This window comes from Canis lupus, chromosome X, assembly GCF_048164855.1.
Source record: "Canis lupus baileyi chromosome X, mCanLup2.hap1, whole genome shotgun sequence".
NCBI lineage: Eukaryota > Metazoa > Chordata > Mammalia > Carnivora > Canidae > Canis > Canis lupus.
Genome location: NC_132876.1, coordinates 43,960,822 through 43,981,908, shown reverse-complemented (window position 1 = coordinate 43,981,908; position 21,087 = coordinate 43,960,822). Strand labels below are relative to the sequence as shown.

General features: G+C 33.9%; 1 protein-coding gene across 2 annotated transcripts in view; it reads left to right on the top strand.

Moving 5' to 3' along the window:
* Positions 1-21,087, top strand: part of RADX (RPA1 related single stranded DNA binding protein, X-linked) — an 88,522-nt gene that overhangs the window by 25,497 nt on the left and 41,938 nt on the right. For both annotated transcript variants that reach the window (XM_072815187.1, XM_072815186.1), the window contains exon 11: positions 6,433-6,506. In XM_072815187.1, the coding sequence (XP_072671288.1) occupies positions 6,433-6,506 (74 nt within the window). The remainder of the gene's footprint in view (positions 1-6,432; positions 6,507-21,087) is intronic.

Below are 21,087 nucleotides of genomic sequence, written 5' to 3'. Positions count from 1 at the left end.
GTACTGCTCTACTCCAGTAAGACCTCGTCTCAATGAAATATGTCTTAAGTGACCATCCAAATAAGTCTGATTCTGAGGGTTATTGAAGAGGTAATTGGTTATATACTGGTAGTCCTATTGACATTTAGTAGGGACATGATTCAGCCCATAACAGTCTGCGATCTAGCCCCTAAAAATTCATGTCCTTCTCACAAGTAAAATACGTTGAACCCATCAGAACATCCCAGAAAGTGTTAACATCAACTCTAATCCAAACTGTTATCTGAACATTATCTAAATCATATTTGGTTGAAATGCAGCGTGATTCATCCTGGGGCAAAATTCTTTACATGTATGAACCTGTAACATTAGACCTGTTATCTTTCCAAAACACAATGATGGGACAGAAATAGAATAAGCATTCTTATTTTGAAAGGGAGAAATTAGAAAGCAAGGGTATCATGGGTCAAAAGCAAGTTCAAAACCTAGCAGGACCAGTTCCATTTGATGTCCAGATCATGTGATTGAACTTATTCTTCAGCCTCCCTCTCTGTAATAGTATTTCAACCTTTGAATCATATGCTTGATGTATCTGATAACAGTTCCCATCTTCAAGGTGTCTAGTGGCTCACTGTGAGTTACCTCATTAGCATAATGAAGGCACTCCTGTTACTGTGGAAATTTGAGAGTTTTTGAACCAGGAAACAGATAAAGACGATATGTTCTTTATTGTTCCATAGTTCTTAAGTTCAGCTGTTTTGTTTTTCCGCTCTAGAAAGCCCATCTGATTCTTTTGTTTGTTTTCTTTCTTTTTTTAAATTTTTTATTGGAGTCCAATGTGCCAACATATAGCATAACACCCAGTGCCCATCCCGCCAAGTGCCCCCCTCATTGCCCATCACCCAGTCACCCCAACTCCCGGCCCACCTCCCCTTCCACTACCCCTTGTTCATTTCCCAGAGTTAGGTGTCTCTCATGTTTTGTCACCCTCATTGATATTTTCACTCATTTTCTCTCCGTTCCCTTTATTCCCTTTAACTAATTTTTATATTCCCCAAATGAATGAGACCATATAATGTTAGTCCTTTTCCGATTGACTTATTTCACTCAGCATAATACCCTCCAGGTCCCTCCACGTCGAAGCAAATAGTGAGTATTTGTCATTTCTAATGACTGAGAAATATTCCCTTGTATACATAGACCACGTCTTCTTTATCCACTCATCTTTCGATGGACACCGAGGCTCCTTCCACATTTGGGCTATTGTGGACATTGCTACTATAAACATTGGGGTGCAGGTGTCCCAGCGTTTCACTGCATCTGTATCTTTGGGGTGAATCCACAGCAGGGCAATTGCTGGGTCGTAGGGCAGATCTATTTTTAACTCTTTGAGGAACCTCCACACAGTTTTCCAGGGTGGCTGCACCAGTTCACATTCCCACCAACAGAGCAAGAGGGTTCCCATTTCTCCACATCCCCTCCAACATTTGTTGTTTCCTGCCTTGTTAGTTTTCCCCATTCTCACTGGTGTGAGGTGGTATCTCATTGTGGTTTTGATTTGTATTTCCCTGATGGCAAGTGATGCAGAGCATTTTCTCATGTGCATGTTGGCCATGTCTATGTCTTCCTCTGTGAGATTTCTGTTCATGTCTTTTGCCCATTTCATGATTGGATTGTTTGTTTCTTTGCTGCTGAGTTTAATAAGTTCTTTACAGATCTTGGAAACTAGCCCTTTATCTGATACGTCATTTGCAAATATCTTCTCCCATTCTGTAGGTTGTCTTTTAGTTTTGTTGACTGTTTCTTTTACTGTGCAAAAGCTTCTTATCTTGATGAAGTCCCAATAATTCATTTTAGCTTTTGTTTCTCTTGCCTTCATAGATGTATTGTGCAAGAAGTTGCTGTGGACAAGTTCAAAAAGGCTGTTGCCTGTGTTCTCCTGTAGGACTTTGACGGAACTGTGTCTCACATTTAGATCTTTCATCCATTTTGAGTTTATCTTTCTGTATGGTGTAAGAGAATGGTCTAGTTTCATTCTTCTGCATGTAGCTGTCCAATTTTCTCAGCACCATTTATTGAAGAGACTGTCCTTTTTCCAGTGGATAGTCTTTCCTGTTTTGCCGAATATTACTTGACCATAAAGTTGAAGGTCTACTTCTGGATTCTCTATCCTGTTCCATTGATCTATGTGTCTGTTTTTGTGCCAGTACCACACTGTCTTGATGACCACAGCTTTGTAGTACAACCTGAAATCTGGCATTGTGATGCCCCCAGCTATGGTTTTCTTTTTTAATATTCCCCTGGCTATTCGGGGTCTTTTCTGATTCCACACAAATCTTAAAATAATTTGTTCCAGCTCTCTGAAGAAAGTCCATGGTATTTTGATAGGGATTGCATTAAATGTGTAAATTGCCCTGGGTAGCATTGACATTTTCACAATATTAATTCTTCCAATCCATGGGCATGGAATATTTTTCCATCTCTTTGTGTCTTCTTCAATTTCTTTCAGAAGTGTTCTGTAGTATTTAGGGTATAGATCCTTTACATCTTTGGTTAGGTTTATTCCTAGGTATCTTATGCTTTTGGGTGCAATTGTAAATGGGATTGACTCCTTAATTTCTCTTTCTTCAGTCTCATTGTTAGCATATAGAAATGCCACTGATTTCTGGGCATTGATTTTGTATCCTGCCACGTTGCCGAGTTGCTGTATGAGTTCTAGCAATCTTGGGGGTGGAGTTTTGGGTTTTCTATATACAGTATCATGTCGTCTGGGAAGAGGGATAGTTTGACTTCTTCTTTGCCAATTTGAATACCTTTCATTTTTTTGTTGTTGTTGCTTGATTGCTGAGGCTAGGACTTCTAGTACTATGTTGAATAGCAGTGGTGAGAGTGGACATCCCTGTCTTGTTCCTGATCTTAGGGGAAAGGCTCCCCAGTGTTTCCCCATTAAGAATGATATTTGCTGTGGTCTTTTTGTAGGTAGCTTTTAAGATGCTGAGGAATGTTCCCCCTATCCCTACACTCTGAAGAGTTTTGATCAGGAATGGATGCTGTATTTTGTCAAATGCTTTCTCTGCATCTATTGAGAGGATCATATGGTTCTTTTTTCTCTTGCTGTTATGATCAATCACATTGATTGCTTTATGAGTGTTGAACCAGCCTTGCATCCGGGGATAAATCTCACTTGGTCATGGTGAATAATCTTCTTAATGTACTGTTGGATCCTATTGGCTAATATCTTGTTGAGAATTTTTGCATCTGTGTTCATCAGGGATATTGGTCTATAATTCTCCTTTTTGATGGGGTCTTTGTCTGGTTTTGGAATTAAGGTGATGCTGGCCTCAAAGAACGAGTTTGGAAGTACTCCATCTCTTTCTTTCAGAACAGCTTTAGTAGAATAGGTATGGTTTCTTCTTTTTTAGATATTCACTTTTGGCGTTGTATATCCATTTTATCCATCTAGATCACCTGTTGATCTGCTTCTGTTGGTATAATAATAGGAAATATGACCATTTAAGAGTTTGTATTAACTAACCTTTTAATTAAATAGTAGCTAGTGAACCATGGTGCTCTCTGTTAGATACTAAGATAATAGTCAAAGTCCATCTACTCATTGAAAAATTAGCACTGAGAAATAAAATATAAACAACAAACATTAAAACTTCTTCAGTTCATTCCCTTGGTAATATTTACTCTATAAAGAGAAAATGAATCACACCATAGTTAGATGAATACTTAAAAATCATTTTTAAAAAAATCATTTTCAGTTCTCCTCCTAAGAAAAGCAGAAGGCACTATAGTGTTGTAAATACATTAAGTGCATTAGATAATGATTGCTACCTGAAAGTATTTAATAATTTTAATTAATGATCACAAAGACTTCAGCTTTTTTCATCACTGTAAATTATTGCTAACTTGCTTATATTAGCAACTTCTCAAAAAAACCTCTATATTATCTTTTTTGTACAGTTATCTTCTGCTTTTCTTAGGTAGAAGGTACTGAAAATACTCTTTCATTTAATTGTATAGAGAATTTCAGTATACAATGTAAAATTATTTATATTACATCCTTTGATCCTCAATATCTCTGTGAGGAAGGCACAGGATAATTATTTCAATTTTATAAAAGAGGAATCAGAAAAGATAAAAATAGGATTTATCATGTATGTATGTATATTAAGTACTTTTAATGTCTCTGCATGAAAGACATTTTTTAAGACCTCAATAATGTTAACTATAATCCTGTTCTATAGATGAGGGGATGATATTCTGTAGAATCTGTATGACTTTTACCTAAGGTCAATAAGTTGATAAAAAGGGGAAGATTACAGCTTACAGTCTCTGACATAATTTTTATAATATTCTGCCACTAACCAGTATATGCTTCTTTTAGCTCTCTTTTCCCTTTCTTCCTCAGTTATTTTTCTGTACTTATCTTTTCACTTTTCATATTTTTTTCAGTTTCCTCAGTTGATACCCATAGACATTGTATACCATCACTTCTGTCATTTAGCCCCTTTAAAACATTTAAGTCATACCAATGGATGATTACATATTCCAGTAAAAATCTCCTAAGTCACTTTTTAAAAGTTCTGTACAATGTAATGGTGCTGTTAGGGTTTTAAAAACTATTTCTTCTGATTTGTTTCAGATGGAAGAAGCCACTTTCAAATCCTATGTATTAAAAGGTAGATACATGCTGTGTAAGGATCTTAAAATATATGTAACTTAAGTATTTTTTAGTTAGTTAGATTTCTTTCACAGTTGTTTTCAGCTTTCTCATTTCTAGAAATACCATGTTTTCAATGATTGAAAAAAGTTAAAATTACAACTATAAAATACATTTTTATTTCCTGGAATTTAAAGGTAAATAAATGGATGAATTCCTCCTTCATGAAAGCTACTTCTTTTTAGTTCATTAATAACTCATTAGGAGGGACGCCTGGGTGGCTCAGAATTTGAGCATCTGCCTTTGGCTCAGGGTGTGATCCTGGAGTTCAGGATCAAGTTCTGCATATCAGACTCCCCTCAGGGAGTCTGCTTCTCCTTCTGCCTATGTCTCTACCTCTCTCTCTCTCTGTGTCCCTCATGAGTAAATAAAATCTTTTAAAAAATAACTCATTAGCAAAATAAATACTACCGTTATAAGAAAAAAATTCATTGATAAAATAAGTTGAGCAATATGTAGCATTCGACAATATGACATTCTGTTTTACTTTATGCTTTTAGTTTTAGAAATACAACAGTAGAAAAAACTCATCACAAAAATATGCTGATACCCCACAAGATGGAAATCTTTCCTTCTAAAAGTAGGCTCCTCCTTAGTCTCAAAATAAGACACTTCCCTTTTCCTCCATTTATTTCAGTTCAGTAAAATCATTGGATAGATATTATATTATTATATATAGGTACAAAATTAAAGTCTATACTTTTGTAGATTTTATAGCAGAGCTAATAGCAGAATCTGTTGAAAGAGACTCATAAAACTAATTTCAATACAGTGATGAATTTTAGGATAGAAATTTATTCATGGTGCTGCTATGACAGCATTTACCAGGAGCACTGAGCTTTGACTAGAAATCAAGGATGGCTTCTAGGAAATAATGCTTGAGTTAAATTTCAAAGAAGAAATACGAGTTTGAAGCAGCATGAGACTTATAGAAAACTTTGAAATGAGGCTGGCGGGGGTTGGGGTGACTGGGTAATGGGCACTGAGGGAGGCACTTGGTGGGATGAGCACTGGGTGTTATGCTATATGTTGGCAAATTGAACTCCAATAATGAAATGAGGTTGGAGAGTTAGGCCAGATAGTTTCCCAGAATATTTGAACAAAACAAACATGAAAACAGGCCACTGAATGAATTTTTAAATTCCTATCCAAGAGAATGAAAAAAATCTATAGATATATGTTTGTATATACACACACACATCTTTAGTTGATATTTAATAGAGTTAAATACTTCCTTTTGTGGAGTACTCTTTATTAAAAGAACATTAAATCTGCAATAGTATTTAGGGTGCCTGGGTGGCTCAGTTGTATAAGCATTGGATTCCGGGTTTTGGCTCAGGTCATGATCTCAGGGTGGTGAGATCAAAACCTGTGTCTGCCTCTGCACTGAGCCAGAGTCTGCTTGGGATTCTTTCCTTCTTCCTCTCCCTCCCCATCTGCCTCTCTTCCTGTTCGCTTGCTTGCTTGCTCTTTCCTTCAAATAAATAAATAAAAATCTTTTTAAAAGAATCTATTGCAGTATTTGAATTAGGTTATAAATGCATATTTGTTCATAATTTGTATATATTTTCCTTGAATTTTTAATGCATTACTTTAAGAAGATAAACCTATATATTCTGTAAATGTACTTACTGAATCAGAGTAAATTCTGAATGGATCCAATTAGTTTTTTCATTCAAGTGTCTTTTTATAACTCTTGGTTATCTTTTTTCCATCTTTTGTAGAATTCCTGTACCTCAACCAGAAACTTCTGCACAGACAAAAGGAAATAAACCAGACATGCCAAGCATTTTCCAACGTATGTTACTTTGATGATTATTATTTATGAAATTTTTATGGAACATTATTATATACAGATTACTGTTTGATTTTATTCCTCATTTTTCTGCCACGCCTGTCTCTAGCATGATATAAGTACTTTAAATAGATATATAGCTAATTATTTTTGTTTTTTTAAAACTTATATTAGCTTCAGTCTTTGTCAAAATTACTGGTGCCAATTTTAAAGCAATTTGGTATCATCACCAAAGCGAAAGTAAATATAAACAAACCTATACTTACCAATTTGTTTATTTGATAGTACATCCCTTCAAATATAGGATTTTTTAATTAGCATAAAAATAAGGTAGGAAGTTTAATTTTTATCTGAAAGTAAATATAGGTAAAGCTTAAAAGATAGTTGTAGTTCCTTTCTTTGCTATTGTGTTGACCGGTTTGAATATTGTGTTCATTTCTGAAGAAATTTCATAGGACAATTAAGTTCCTTAGAGTGATTGGTTTAAATGTGATCTTATAAGGAGTCATCTCTCTGGACTAGGCTTGTTAATACTTTATGTCTTTCTTGCTTTTTGAGTTATTCTTATTTTGGAGTTGACTTCTTGTCAATATGGCAGATCAAGAACCCACAAACTGATCTGAAGTCTACATCCCCCAAAAAAGTAAAACATAAAAAATAAGGGTGAAATCATTGTAATATAAATATATGACCAAACACAGGACAAGAATGAAAAATCTTTAGGTGCCAGAAACAAAAGAATTTAAATTTAGCAGTAAGTAGAACTAAAACTAAGACTTTTCTCAGGCATTTCAGAACTAGATAGAGGCATAAATGATTGTGGGCTGAGGTGTAATAACCATATGGAAAGGAGGGAGCAGATCACAAGTCTTCTGCATGCAAAGTAGAACTAATATAGAGTTGGGAGGTTATGAAGGACCAGAGAATGTAGGCCCATCAGTGTGGGGAAGTATCAAGGAGCTTCCTGTATCCTCTGGGCAATGGTTAGGAAAAAGTCCCACCTGAGAGAAGTTGGAATCCCAGACCTGCAACATGCAGGTGTGGTCACCATTCAATTGACTCTAATGGTGAGGACACTGAGCCCAAGGGGTTAACAGTAAACATCTGGTCTGAAATCAGTGAAACCCTTAAAGTCTTGACAAAGGTGAATGTGAAACTGCCTCAGGGAGAGGCATTTTACAATCTAGCATATTTGGGACTCCCATAAAAAATGTCTACAGAAGATGAATTCATGTTTAAAAAAATTACAGACTTCCCAAGAAAATGAACTTCTTTGAGACAATGTGATCAGATGTAATATGTAAGAAATTTTAAAGCCTAGAAACTAGAAATACTAAGCCAATCAGAAAGAGGCTTTAAAAGAAATATTTGTTTAAAAAGTTGAAGAATGAATAGATACTCTAAGTTAAATATATAAATATATATTAAATTTAATTTAATTTCACATACAATTTTTAAGTTAAATATATTAGTTATATATTAAATATAACATATTAATAATATAAAATAAATATATATTATAGATAAAATAAATATATATGAAATATAATGTATTAAAGTTAAATACATTAAATTCAATGTATTACATTATATATAAATTAAATGTTTAATATTTTATTATTTATTAAATTTAATATATATTTAATATATATTTAATTTAATATATATTTAATATATATTAAATTTAATTTAATATAGTTAATATATGCTTTGAAGAGAAAGCAAATGCAGATGAAGAAAGAATTAGTACATTTGGAAGATAGATACAAAGGAAATCACACTAGAGACAGGTAAAGAGGTTGGAAAGGTAAAAAAGAAGTTGGGAGACTTCTTGGTGGATAGGGTGAGAAGGGGACTATCTAATAAAAGTTCCAGGAGTACAGACTGGAGATAATCAGGAAGAAGCAATATTTGAGGAGGTACATTTTCAAAATTAAGGGTATACATGAATCATTAGATTGAAGGATCAGAAAGAATCCTAAGCAGAAAAATTAAATAAACTATATGCAGACCTATCATAGTGAACCTGCACAGCATCACAGATAATAAATATCTTAAAAGCTGCCAGGAAAAAAATGCCTATTTATTTACAAAAGAAATATAATTAGACTAGAAGATTTCTTGTCAGCACCAATAGATGCCTTAAATAATGGAATAATGTCTTCAAAATGCTGAAAGAAAATATCTTCCAACATAGAATTCTGCATTTAACTAAATGAACTTTGAGGAAAAAATAAATATATTTTTTAGATATTCAGAGACTGTGAGTTATTATTCATATTGTCTCAATGAGTGAGTTACTAAAGAATTTTTAAAGAAGCAAAATGAAACCCAAAAGAACTATCAAAATACAAGAAGAAATGGTGAGCAAAGAAGTAGGTAAAATATTGGTAAATATAAATAAAAACAGGCAGTACAAATTAATAGCCATGATAAATAATTTCATGGGATTTGAAATAAAGTAAAACTAAAATACTACTTAAAATAAGATGATCAGGGGATGCCTGAGTGGCTCAGTAGGTTAAGCATCTGGCTTTAGCTGACATCATGATCTGGGAACCCTGGGATCAGGCCCCTCATCTGGCTCCCTGCTCAGCGGAGAGCCTCCTTCTCCCTGCAGCAACCCCTTGCTTGTTCGTTCTCTCTCTCTCTCTCTCTCTCTCAAATAAATAAATAAATAAATAAATAAATAAATAAATAAAATCTTTAAGAAAAATAAAATAAGATGGGTGGGAAGATGAGAATTAAAGCATTCTTAGGTCATTGTATATTTATGGAGGAAGGTAGTGGTTGATGAACTATAGGCTCTGTAAATTCAAATATCAAAATTAACATTTTAAGGGCATGCTAAAAGAATAGGTATAGAGTGTATAACTTTCAAAGCAGCACAGAGAAAAGGAAAATTGTGAAAATGTTATCAGAACAGTAGAAGGTAGAAAAAATGGAAGAGGGGATCCCTGGTGGCTCAGCGGTTTACCCCTTGCCTTCAACGTGGGGCGTGATCCTGGAGTCCCAGGATTGAGTCCCACATCAGGTACCCTGCATGGAGACTGCTTCTCCCTCTTCCTGTGTCTCTGCCTCTCTCTCTCTGTGTCTCTCATGAATAAATAAAATCTTTTAAAAAATGTAAGAAAGGAAAGAAAAAGCATGATTAAAAAAATACAACTGAAATGATTCTAAATACATCAATAATTTCAATGAATGCAATGTTAAACTCAGTTATCAGTTTTAAAATTAATATAGTTGTATGCTACTTATAAGAGACACACTTAAGCAAATTTATATTGAAAGGTTGAAAATAATGGAATGGCAAAAAATATACCTGACTTATACTAAAGAAAAGGTGGTAGAGCAATATATATTTTTTAAAGCTTTATTTTTTTTTCATGAGACACACAGAGGGAGAGGCAGAGACATAGGCAGAGGGAGAAGTAGGCTCTTCACAGGAGCCCAATGTGGAACTCGATCCCGGACCCCGGGATCACGACCTGAGACAAAGGCAGCCACCTAACTGCTGAGTCACCGAGGCATCCCAGAAGAGGTGGTATAGCAATATTAATATGAGATAAAGTATGATGCAAAACTATAAGTAAAGATAAAGAAAGCAGTATAGAATGATAAAAATTACACTCCACCCAGAAGATAATAACAACCAGGAATGTATACAACGAATAATATAACCTCAAAATGTAAATAACCCTGTAGATTTAAAAGGAGCAATTGACAAATTTATAGTCATAGAACACTCCTCTCTTAAAGTAATAGAACAAGGAGACAAAAAGTTATTAAATAGTCAGGCATACATATATTGATGAAAAACAGTAATTTAAAAAACAATCTTAAAAGAAACCAAAAGGAAAAGTTAAAAAAGACGTATTATATAGAGGAACAAAGACAAATATAACAGATTTCTCTTCAGAAAGTGTATTATCCAAAAGACAATGAAAAGACCTGTAAATCTAGAGTTCTATACACAGAAAACATCTTTTGAAAATAGACAAAATAGGGACGCCTGGGTGGCTCAGTGGTTGAGCATCTGCCTTTGGCTCAGAATGTGATCCCGGGGGTCTGGGATCAAGTTCCACATCGGGCTCCTTGCAGGGAGCCTGCTTCTCCTTCTGCCTGTATCTCTTATGAATAAATAAATAAAATTTTAAAAAGAAAGAAAATAGACAAAATATAGATCAAAACAGAAGCTGAGAGAATTCACCTCCACCAAACCTGCACAATGAAAAATAATAAAGGAAGCTCTTCAGGCAGAAAATAATAATATATGGAAATTTAGATCTAAATAAAGGAAAGTAAAGCACCAGAAATAGTAAATGAATGGGCAAAATAAAATATATTTTCCCTAGTTTAATCTCTGTTAAATGAAAAATAATAACGTAAACTTTGTGGTTTATACAGAAGTAAAATGTATGACAACAAGAGCATAAAAACAAGAAAGGATATGGAGGTATACCATTACAAAGTTCTTACACTATATGCAGGAAGTGGCATAACATCACTTGGATGGAGACTACAATAAATTAAAATTATATATTATAAATCCTGTAGCAACCACTAAAAAAAGCATAGCTAATAAGTCATGAGGTAAATGGAATTATTTTTTTAAATAGTCATTTACAAGAGAAGGCAGGAGAAGAGAAAAAGGGATATAAAGAACAAATGAGTCAAATAGAAAAAAATAACAAAATAACAAATTTAAGCCCTATCCTATTGTTAATTACATTAAAGTAAATAGTATGAACACTCCAATAAAAAAAGCAGAGATTATCATATTGGATGAAAAAGTAAGACTCAGCTATATACCACCTAAGAGAGACCCACTTTAGGGGTGTCTGGGTGGTTCAGTTAGTTAAGCATCTGCCTTCAGCTTAGGTTTTGATCCTGCGGTCCTGGGATACAGCCCCAAGTTGGGCTCCCTGCTCAGCAAGAAGCCTGGTTCTCCCTCTCCCTCTGCTCCTCTCACACCCCTCTCCCGCTCATTTTCTCCCCCTGCCTCCCTCTTTTTCTCTCTCTCAAATAATAAATAAAATCTTTAAAAAATAATAAAAGAAACTCACTTTAAATTTAAAGACACAATATAAAAAGATGGAAAATATGCAGTATGTAAAAAAATAAAAAGCTGGAGCAGCTATACTTACATCATCAAAGTAGATTTAAGAGCAGGGAATAAAGAAGAAAATTGCATTCTTTACAGTTGTTTAAGAAAACATGCCAACCCTAAACGTGTAGGCACCTCACAGTAAAGCTTCAAAGTGCATGAAAACTGATACATTGAGAGAAGAAACAGACAAATTCATGACTTCAGCATCCTTTCTCAGCAATTGATAGGAAAAACTAGACAGTAAATCAGTAAGAATATAGAATACGTTAACAGTATCAACCAACGTGACCTAATTGATATCTATAAAACATTCTACCTAACAATGGCAGAATACATATTCTTTTCAGTATACATAGAATATTTACCAAGATAAACCAGTGTGTCCATAAAACACGTCTCAATAAGTTTAAAAGAATCTGATGGAGAAAAGGAAACTTAAATAGATGGAAGGAAATTCTGTATGTCATCAATTCCAGGATATCCGTTTTTGCATATTTTAACATATCTACAATTGGGATGCGTGTTCCAAAATGAATTATACGTCATGATTTCATTGGTAAATTTTTTTTTCCTTAGTGGCACATGAAATAATGGTGTGTTTTACAATTTACAGCATTTTTTATTTCGTTTTATTTTTAAAGATATTTTTAAAAGATTTTATTTATTTATTCACGAGACAGAGAGAGAGAGAGAGGCGGAGACACAGGCAGAGGGAGAATCAGGCTCCATGCAGGGAACCTGACGTGGGACTCGATCCTGGGATTCCAGGATCACGCCCTGGGCGGAAGGCAGGTGCTAAATCGCTGTGCCACTGGGGCTGCCCTATTTACCACTTATTTTAATCAAAATCTGAGAATATCTATACTTTGAGTCCTATTAAGAGAGTAGTATTTCTTAATCTTAATTCTACTCCTTCATACCTGGCAAGCAGGACACATTCCTTGTCATTGGTTCTGGTGTAGCAATAAGTCTCCCTTAGAAAGTTAAGGGACACTGAAGGTTTTATTTTTAAGAAACTCCACCTAATGTGGGGCTTGAACTCACAACTCCAAGATCGAGTCGCATGCTCTCCTAACTGAGCCAGCCAGGTGCCCCTACATGATTTTAGATTCAATAAAATATGAGAATAAAATTAAAAACAAATTAATGAAATAAAAAACAAAGAGAATAGTGGAATCTAAAGTTGGTTCTTTTAAAAGATTTACACAATAGAGAATCCTCTGGCAATACTGACCAAGAATAAAAAAGAAGACTACAAATAAACAGTTGTAGAAAAGAAAGAGCATAAAACTTATAACCATTTTAAAACTACAAGAGAGTATTATAATTTAATTTGTACACATTTCAAAAACATCCAAAGCCAAATCACTTACTGTTCTTAGATACATATATAGGAATCTACTCTGGAATGGGAAGTTATGTAGCTAATTAATATTAGTTGTCTCTAGGGAAGGAAGGAAGAGAATAGGACCAGGAAGAGTAAAAAAAAAAAGATCTAAACCTTATCTTCAGTGTTCTATGTTTCATTCTTTTATTCATATTTTATATGAAGCATCCTAATATGAGCAAACCAAATGCAAATAACTAATGAGACAATGGGAAAAATTTGAACAAAATTTTGATATTTTAAAATTATTATTAATAATGTGTTACATCATGCTTATTTTCTTTTTTTCTGCTTATTTTCTTGTTTTAATTAGTCCTTATCTTTTAAATATACACACTGAATTCTTTTTTTTTTTTAAATTTTTATTTATTTATTTATTTATTTATGATAGCCACACAGAGAGAGAGAGAGAGAGAGAGGCAGAGACACAGGCAGAGGGATAAGCAGGCTCCATGCACTGGGAGCCCGATGTGGGATTCGATCCCGGGTCTCCAGGATCGCGCCCTGGGCCAAAGTCAGGCGCCAAACCACTGCGCCACCCAGGGATCCCTACACACTGAATTCTTTATAAGTGAAATGATATCTCAAAGATTGGCTTTAAAATAGAGCAGTAGAGTTAAGAGTAACATAGTATATACATGAAAGAAGATTGGCCAAGTGGTGATAAATGTTAAAACTGGGTGATAGATACATGGCAGTTCATTGACTCTCCTATTTACTTTTGATGTTTTAAAAATTCCATGATAAAAAATTTTAAAACATGAAAATATTTGAAGCAAAGATGATGAAATATAAGTCTGAAAATGTGTGATTCTAGGGGTTGGATATACTGGTATTTACTGTGGTATTCTATGTATTTTTCCAATTTTTCTATCTAAAGAAAGTAAAAGGTAAGTTTAAAACACTATAGTGTACAGATAATACCTGAACTAATTCTTACAAGTTGAATAGAGTTTTGTCAAATTAACCAAGTATCTATAAGCCTACAACAGTTTTAGCACAGGTACAGAGATAGATATTTCATGGAAATCTCAAGGAACCACCAACTGTTGATGTATTACTAGAGTATAAAGTGTAAGGCAAAGACCTAGGACATGCCCTCTTTGTCTTTTTCACTCTTAGTACACAGTAGTTTCCTTATTCCCAGTCCCTAGCTGTGGTCACACAGAACATACTAGTTTTCATTTTGTGCCTGCTTGTGCAGAGCTCAAATGTAAAAAATTTGTATGTCCTGAGGAGTACTAAATCATACACCATGAATGTAATTTTGACCATAACTGCTTTGACTACCATTTTAAATCTAGTTCTTAAAAAAAGCATGAACTAGTTTTTATTCATTAATTCTGAATAGAATATGGTTTTTAATATAAGTGAATTTGAGGTTTTTTGTTCCAGTAATAGAAATGGAATAAGATCTATTGGTATATATTGTAATAGTTTAAAAAAAAAAGACAACTAGACAGTGAAAGTTGATACTGTATTGATTTAACAGGAATCCTGTGTACAATTTAAAATATTTTAAAATGTCACTGTGAATTTCCTATTGTCTTTTTGTAATCCTTTAACAAAGAATTTCCCCTAAGCATGTAGCTACTAATAGTATTGATAGTCTTAAGAACTAATTTAGAAGATTGACATTTTAAGCAAGTTAAAGTGCTTAGGAAACTTGTAGAATAAGATTGAGGAAACAGCTAGCACAAATGAGAGATCAGATTTTAATGATCAACTGCTGTAATGATCTTCATTTTGGTATTATTCTAGATCATTGCTGCTCCTATGGTCTGAGGACCAGTATGTAGTTGGCATCACTAGGCATCTTGTTAAAAATGTAGGATTTCAGAGCCTCTTTCGATCTATTGAATCATAGTCTGCTTTTTAACAAGATCGTCAAGTGATTTTTATGCACGTTAAAGTTTGAGAAGAGAGTATCAAAGTACAAATTACCTAATATTTAGAATTCTTAGTGTCTCACAATCCTAGATCAAGTATGTTAGGTACTAAATATCGTAATCTTCATTGTTTTTAACAGCCAATGATTTTTTTAATAGTGTCCATGATACTTATTAGATCCTTTAATTCTAAATTTTTAATGATTTTCATTTATTTTTACAATAAAATGTAACATTTTATATTTTTCTTGTTAACTATAAATGGAGTCAGCTACAGATGCCTACAATTTTAATGAAAAGGGTACCACCCTTTTATACAATGCAGAACAAATCTGCATGTGTATATTCTTTTAAAAACTCTGAAGGTTTACTTAGTGGAGTGGATCTGAATTTTTGCTTCAAATAATTTGTAACAGTTGATTTTCTGGGATGCAAAGCTATGTTAACAGTAAAATTATTTTATAGTACCTTTGATACTGTTTCAAGTGAGGATTATACATTTGAAAATTTTTATAGCAATTATTAATATTGGATAATGCTAATCCCTTTACTCTCTTCCCATTCATCTTTCCATACTGAGTTGAAGTCATGTTTGTAGGTTGTTTTCTTATGAAAATCTTAGATGTAGCCATTTGGTCACAGATCTCCTACATATCCAGAATAATACCCTTTACCACAAGAAGAATTCTGCCCCAGAATGGGTCCTTACACCCCATACTTCGAAGGATCTGAACAGAAATTGTAGTTCTATTCCACAGTTTACCCAACCTCTTACTCTTCAAATACCCAACTACTGGGATATTCTAGTGAAGCTGGGCCCCAGCATTTGCCTTTGGAATGAAGTAGGGAGAGAAACAAAGTAGAATTTTCAAGAGGATCCAGGACAGTTGAGCACCCTGGAATCCCTTGTACACCACCATGGAACTTTTTAAGGCAGCTCTGTAGACTTGAGGGGTAGAAATCCTCAGTCCTTAAATGATGACAATTTGTTTTGAAAAAGCAATATTTCATGGCCATTTTCAATTATGAATCAACTGCTTAGCAAACATTACTTACATAAAAACAAGTTGAATTAAAGGGAAATATATTTTTTAAACCAAAATAGATAAAAACGATCTCAGTTTTAAGGGATTATGCCTATTTTGGAAGAAAAAATTAAAATGTTAAAACTTTTACATTTAAATTATAAGAGAAAAAATGTACTCTGAAACATAATTTTAAACAAATATTTAAAATAAGGCTGTTTAACATTTGAGTCCATAGGCACAATAAATTTACACTTTATTAAAGGGAAGCACATCAAGGAATCTATGGTAAATAATGTGACTGAAAAAATGTTTTTAAAAAATCCATTTAAAAGAAGGATAATAATTTGATGGGTATATAAATTAAGCATTGTAGATAGAAATTAATGTAAAATAGTATCAACCCAACCTTTGGGTGAAAAGTAAAAACTCACTATTTCTTTAATTAGCATGAATTTATACTTTTAGATTAGTTGCTTAGTAAAATTATACTCAGTGCTTTGACTTATTCACATTTATGTTTAATTTTGTTAAATTCTTTATCAGAACATAAATATGTTGTCTTCTGTACTTTGTAACTTGTGCATATCTAAAGAGACTAGCAGTGAACATTTTGGAAGATGTTTTTGTGTGTTTTTTTTTATAGTAGAGTTCTACAGTATTTGTGTCTTGATATGAAGTTTCTATTAGTAAACTCAAGATCTTATTTTGCATACCTTTGCTTCCTCTAATGTGGAGTTTTTTGTGTACCTCTTATCTTCTAATTATATAGTGATACTAATCTTTTCATAGTAAATATACTTGTTTCTAATTGTATTCCTAGAGTTTACATTCCTGAAGAATAAACTCTGACTTTGCAAAAAAAAAAAAAAAGTGTAAGGCAGGGAGTAGTATAATGGCTAAAGAAATGTTGAAGATCACTGTTAACAGAGGACCTAGTATGCCATATGAAGAAACTTGAACTTTATTCTCTAGACATTAAGGAAGAGATTTTTTGGAAGACATTAAGCAATGGTGTGGCATAATTTGATTTGCATTTTAATAGTTTACTCTGATGGCTATGTGGGGGACAGGTTTAAGTAAAACTACTCTAGGGATGCCTGGGTGGCTCAGTGGTTGAGCGTCTGCCTCCAGCTCAGGGGGTGATCCTGGGGTCCTGGGATAGAGTACTGCATCGGGTTCCCCACAGAGAGCCTGCTTCTCCCTTTACCTATGTCTCTGCCTCTCTCTCTGAGTCTCTCATGAATAAATAAATAAGTTCTTAAAAAAAAGAAAACAACTCTAGAGTCAAAGACACCAATAAATGATAAAGGCCAGGAATAGAGCAGTGGTCATAAAAAGAGTAGAAGAGATGAGAGAAAAACTTGAAAATACAATCAGCCATATCTAGGTATTGATTAAAACTGAGTAGGGCAGTAAGAAGAGTCAAGGATGCCTCATTTACCTACTCTTTATCTTAATTTAATGGATTCAGTATTCCAGTTGGGCAGTTGTGTTAGTTTGCCAGAGCTGCCATAAAATGCCACAAACTGGGTGGCTTAAACAAAAGAAATTTGGTTTTATTTCACAGTTCTGAAAGCCACAAGTAGAAGATCAAGATATTAGCAGGTTTGGGTTCTCCTGAGGCCTCACACTATGGCTTTCAGATGACCGGTTTTTTGTGCTGTGTTCTCACCTGGTTGTCTGTGTGTACACATCCCTCGTGTCTCTGTATATCCAAATTTTTTATAAGGATACCAGTCAGATTAGATTTGGGCTGACACTAGTAGCTTCAGTTTAACTTAATCGCCTCTATAAAGGCTCTATTTTCTTTAGAGTTTAATTCTAAGGTACTGGGGGTTAAGGATTCAAAACGTAAATTTGAGGGTAACATAATTCAGCTCATAGCAGCAGTGTCATTAAGAGAAGGATTACATTTTTATTATGAAAAATTTCACATATATATAGAAATGAACAAAATAGTATAATGAACCCTCATTTTAAAATACAGGTTTTATTTTCACATATCCCAAGAGGAGGGAAATCACCAGGGTCAGTCAGGAGGCAGAGTGAGTGACAGGAAAACAAGATCATGAGCCATCATTGTGGCTTTTGTGGGAACAAGTGAACAAGGCAGATGAGCAGATTTAAGATTGACTAGTTTTAATAATTTCAGTAAGCTCTGGGGTGTAAGGTCTGACTCTAGTCTGATCCCTGTCCCCTGGGTGATTAGGATAGGGGATTAGGGATCCCTGGGTGGCGCAGCGGTTTGGCGCCTGCCTTTGGCCCAGGGCGCGATCCTGGAGACCCAGGATCGAATCCCACGTCAGGCTCCCGGTGCATGGAGCCTGCTTCTCCCTCTGCCTGTGTCTCTGCCTCTCTCTCTCACTGTGTGCCTATCATAAAAAAAAAAAAAAAAAAAAAAAAAAAAGGATAGGGGATTAGTGGCTTAAAGTATGAGACCCTGATAAAGGTGTTGGGGTGTAGTCTCTGGGTTGGTTGGTTTGCATATGCAAGGTGCAGCTCCGAGGCAAGTTGTTTACGCTAAGAATTGGCTAGACCTGGGAGGGGCAGTCCATCTTGGGTCAGCAAAGCCCCAGATGTCAAAGCATCAGAACACATGGTTAAGACAAAACTACATGATCTCACTTATATAGAGAATCTAAAAAAGTCAGACTCATACAGACAGTGAGTAGAATGGTGGTTTCTAGGGGCGGGGACGTTGGGAAAATGGAGAGATGTTGGTCAAAGAATACAATGTTGTATTTATGGAGGATAAGAAGGTCCAAAGATTTAATAGACAGCATAATAACTGTCATTAATACTATATCGAATACTGGAAATACACTAGGAGTAGATTTCAGGTGCCCATCATGTATGTGAGGAGATGATACATTAATTAGCTTAACTGTAATAACCATTAGTATTACTGTGTATATGTATATCAAATCATTATGTTACAAAATTTGAGTATATGTTTTATTTAAATATAAAATTAAATATTAAAGATGGAAACAAAGAAAATTTATGAACTATCTGAGGATGGAGAGAAAATATTAAGATATATATCTGACAAAGGACTGGTATGTAAGACATAATGAACTGCTAATGTGCAAAATTAAAAATGCAAACTAACCCAACTAAACATAGACAAAAGATGATTCTAACAGACACTTAAAAAACAGATTTATGAGTACCCAGAAAGGATATGAAAATGCATTCAACATCACTAGTCATCAGGAAAATTCAAATTAGTACCACAATAAGGTACACCTACACACCCACCAGAATGGCTAACATTCAAAATCTGATAATTGCAAATGTTGGTGAGGATGTGGAACAACTAGAAGTCTTACATACCATTAGTGTGAATTTAAAATGATACAACCACATTGGACAAAGTTCTAGCTGGCAGTTATAAAGCAAAATGTACACCTATATTTGGACACAGATATTTTACTTCAAGAGAGATTAAAAACCCTCTATTCACAAAATGCTTATAAAGAATGTTATTAGTAGATTTACTTATAATAGCCCAAACTGGAAAAAAGCCTGATTGTTCATCAATGGGAGAATGAATAAACACACTGTGATATATTCATGAGGTAGAATACTATTCAATAAAAAGGAACTAACTACTGACACACATAACAGAGCAGATGAAACTCTGAAATATTATGAAGAGTTAAAGAAATATTACACAAAAGAATACATACTGTATGAATTGATTTATATTAAGATCCAGAACAAGAAAAAGTAATCTGTGGTAGAAAAATCAAAAAAGTAGTTGCCTTAGTATAGAAGTTGAAGTGATATATCAGATTGACTGGAAAGGGACACAAAGAAAATTTTGGGTGATGGCAATGCTCTATATCTTGAGGGATTTTGATTACCTAAGTATATATATTTGTCAAGTGCACATTATTAAGATTTGTGCATTTCATTGTAAATGTTACATGAAAATATTTTAAACAAATATTAAACTGGATAATGATATGTATGCTGAGCCACCTATCAAAAAGGAAACAGAAGTCTGCAATTTATTTGAAAAGAATACAAATAAAAAAATACAAATAAAAATAAATAATTAATTAATTTTTTTTAAAAAGACTACAAATAAGATGGATTAATGGATGAATAGAGATGGACATAGCCCGTGCATTAAAATGGGAGAATTTAAATAGTGGATAAATAGTGTTCTTGTAAAATTATTCTAATTTTGTTTTATATTTGAAATTTTTCATAACTCGATGGGGAAAAAACAGTATGAAAAAATATAGTATGAAAAAAAATCACTTGGGTAGTACACCCATGTTATCCATCGCCCAGTTCCTAATAGTTATCAAGTATTGGCCAATTGTGTTTCATCTACACTTATGCTCACTCACCCTATTATTTGGACATATATTATATCACTTCATCTGTAAAAATTTCAGTATATCTCTAAAAGATAAAGACTATTTTAATATGACAATATCATTATCATAACTTTAAAAATCAGCAAAATTTCTTAATATCATCAAATATCCACCTTCCATTCCAATTTCCATTGTCTCATAAATGTCATTAAAAACTTTTTTTCATTTATTTGAATTGGGATCCAAATAAGGTCCTCCTATTATAAGTGACTGATAAATCTCTTACAGATCCTTTTTAAAAATTTTTGTTTAAATTTTAGTTAACATAGAGTGCAATATAGCTTTCAGGAGTAGAACTAAGTAATTCATCACTTATACAACACCCATTGCTCATCACAAGTGCCCTCTTTAATACCCATCTAGCCCATCCCCTACCCACCTCCCTCCATTAACCCTCAGTTTGTTCTCTGTCATTAAGAGTCTCTTATGGTTTGTTTCCCTCTCCCTTTTTCCCCCCCTTCCCATATGTTCATCTGTTTTGTTTCTTAAATTCCACATATGAATGAGATCATATGGCATTTGTCTTTAACTTATTTCACTTAGCATAATACATTCTACCTCTATCCATGTCATTGAAAATGGCAATATTTCATTCTTTTTGGTGGCTGAGTAATATTCCATCATATATATGTACCACATCTTCTACATATTTGTTCTTTATGTCTATTTATTTCACTTAGCATGTTTTCAAGGTTCAGGCATGTTGTGCATATCAGAACTTCATTCCAAAAAGGAGTAAAATATGGTCGAATAATATTCACACATACATATATATG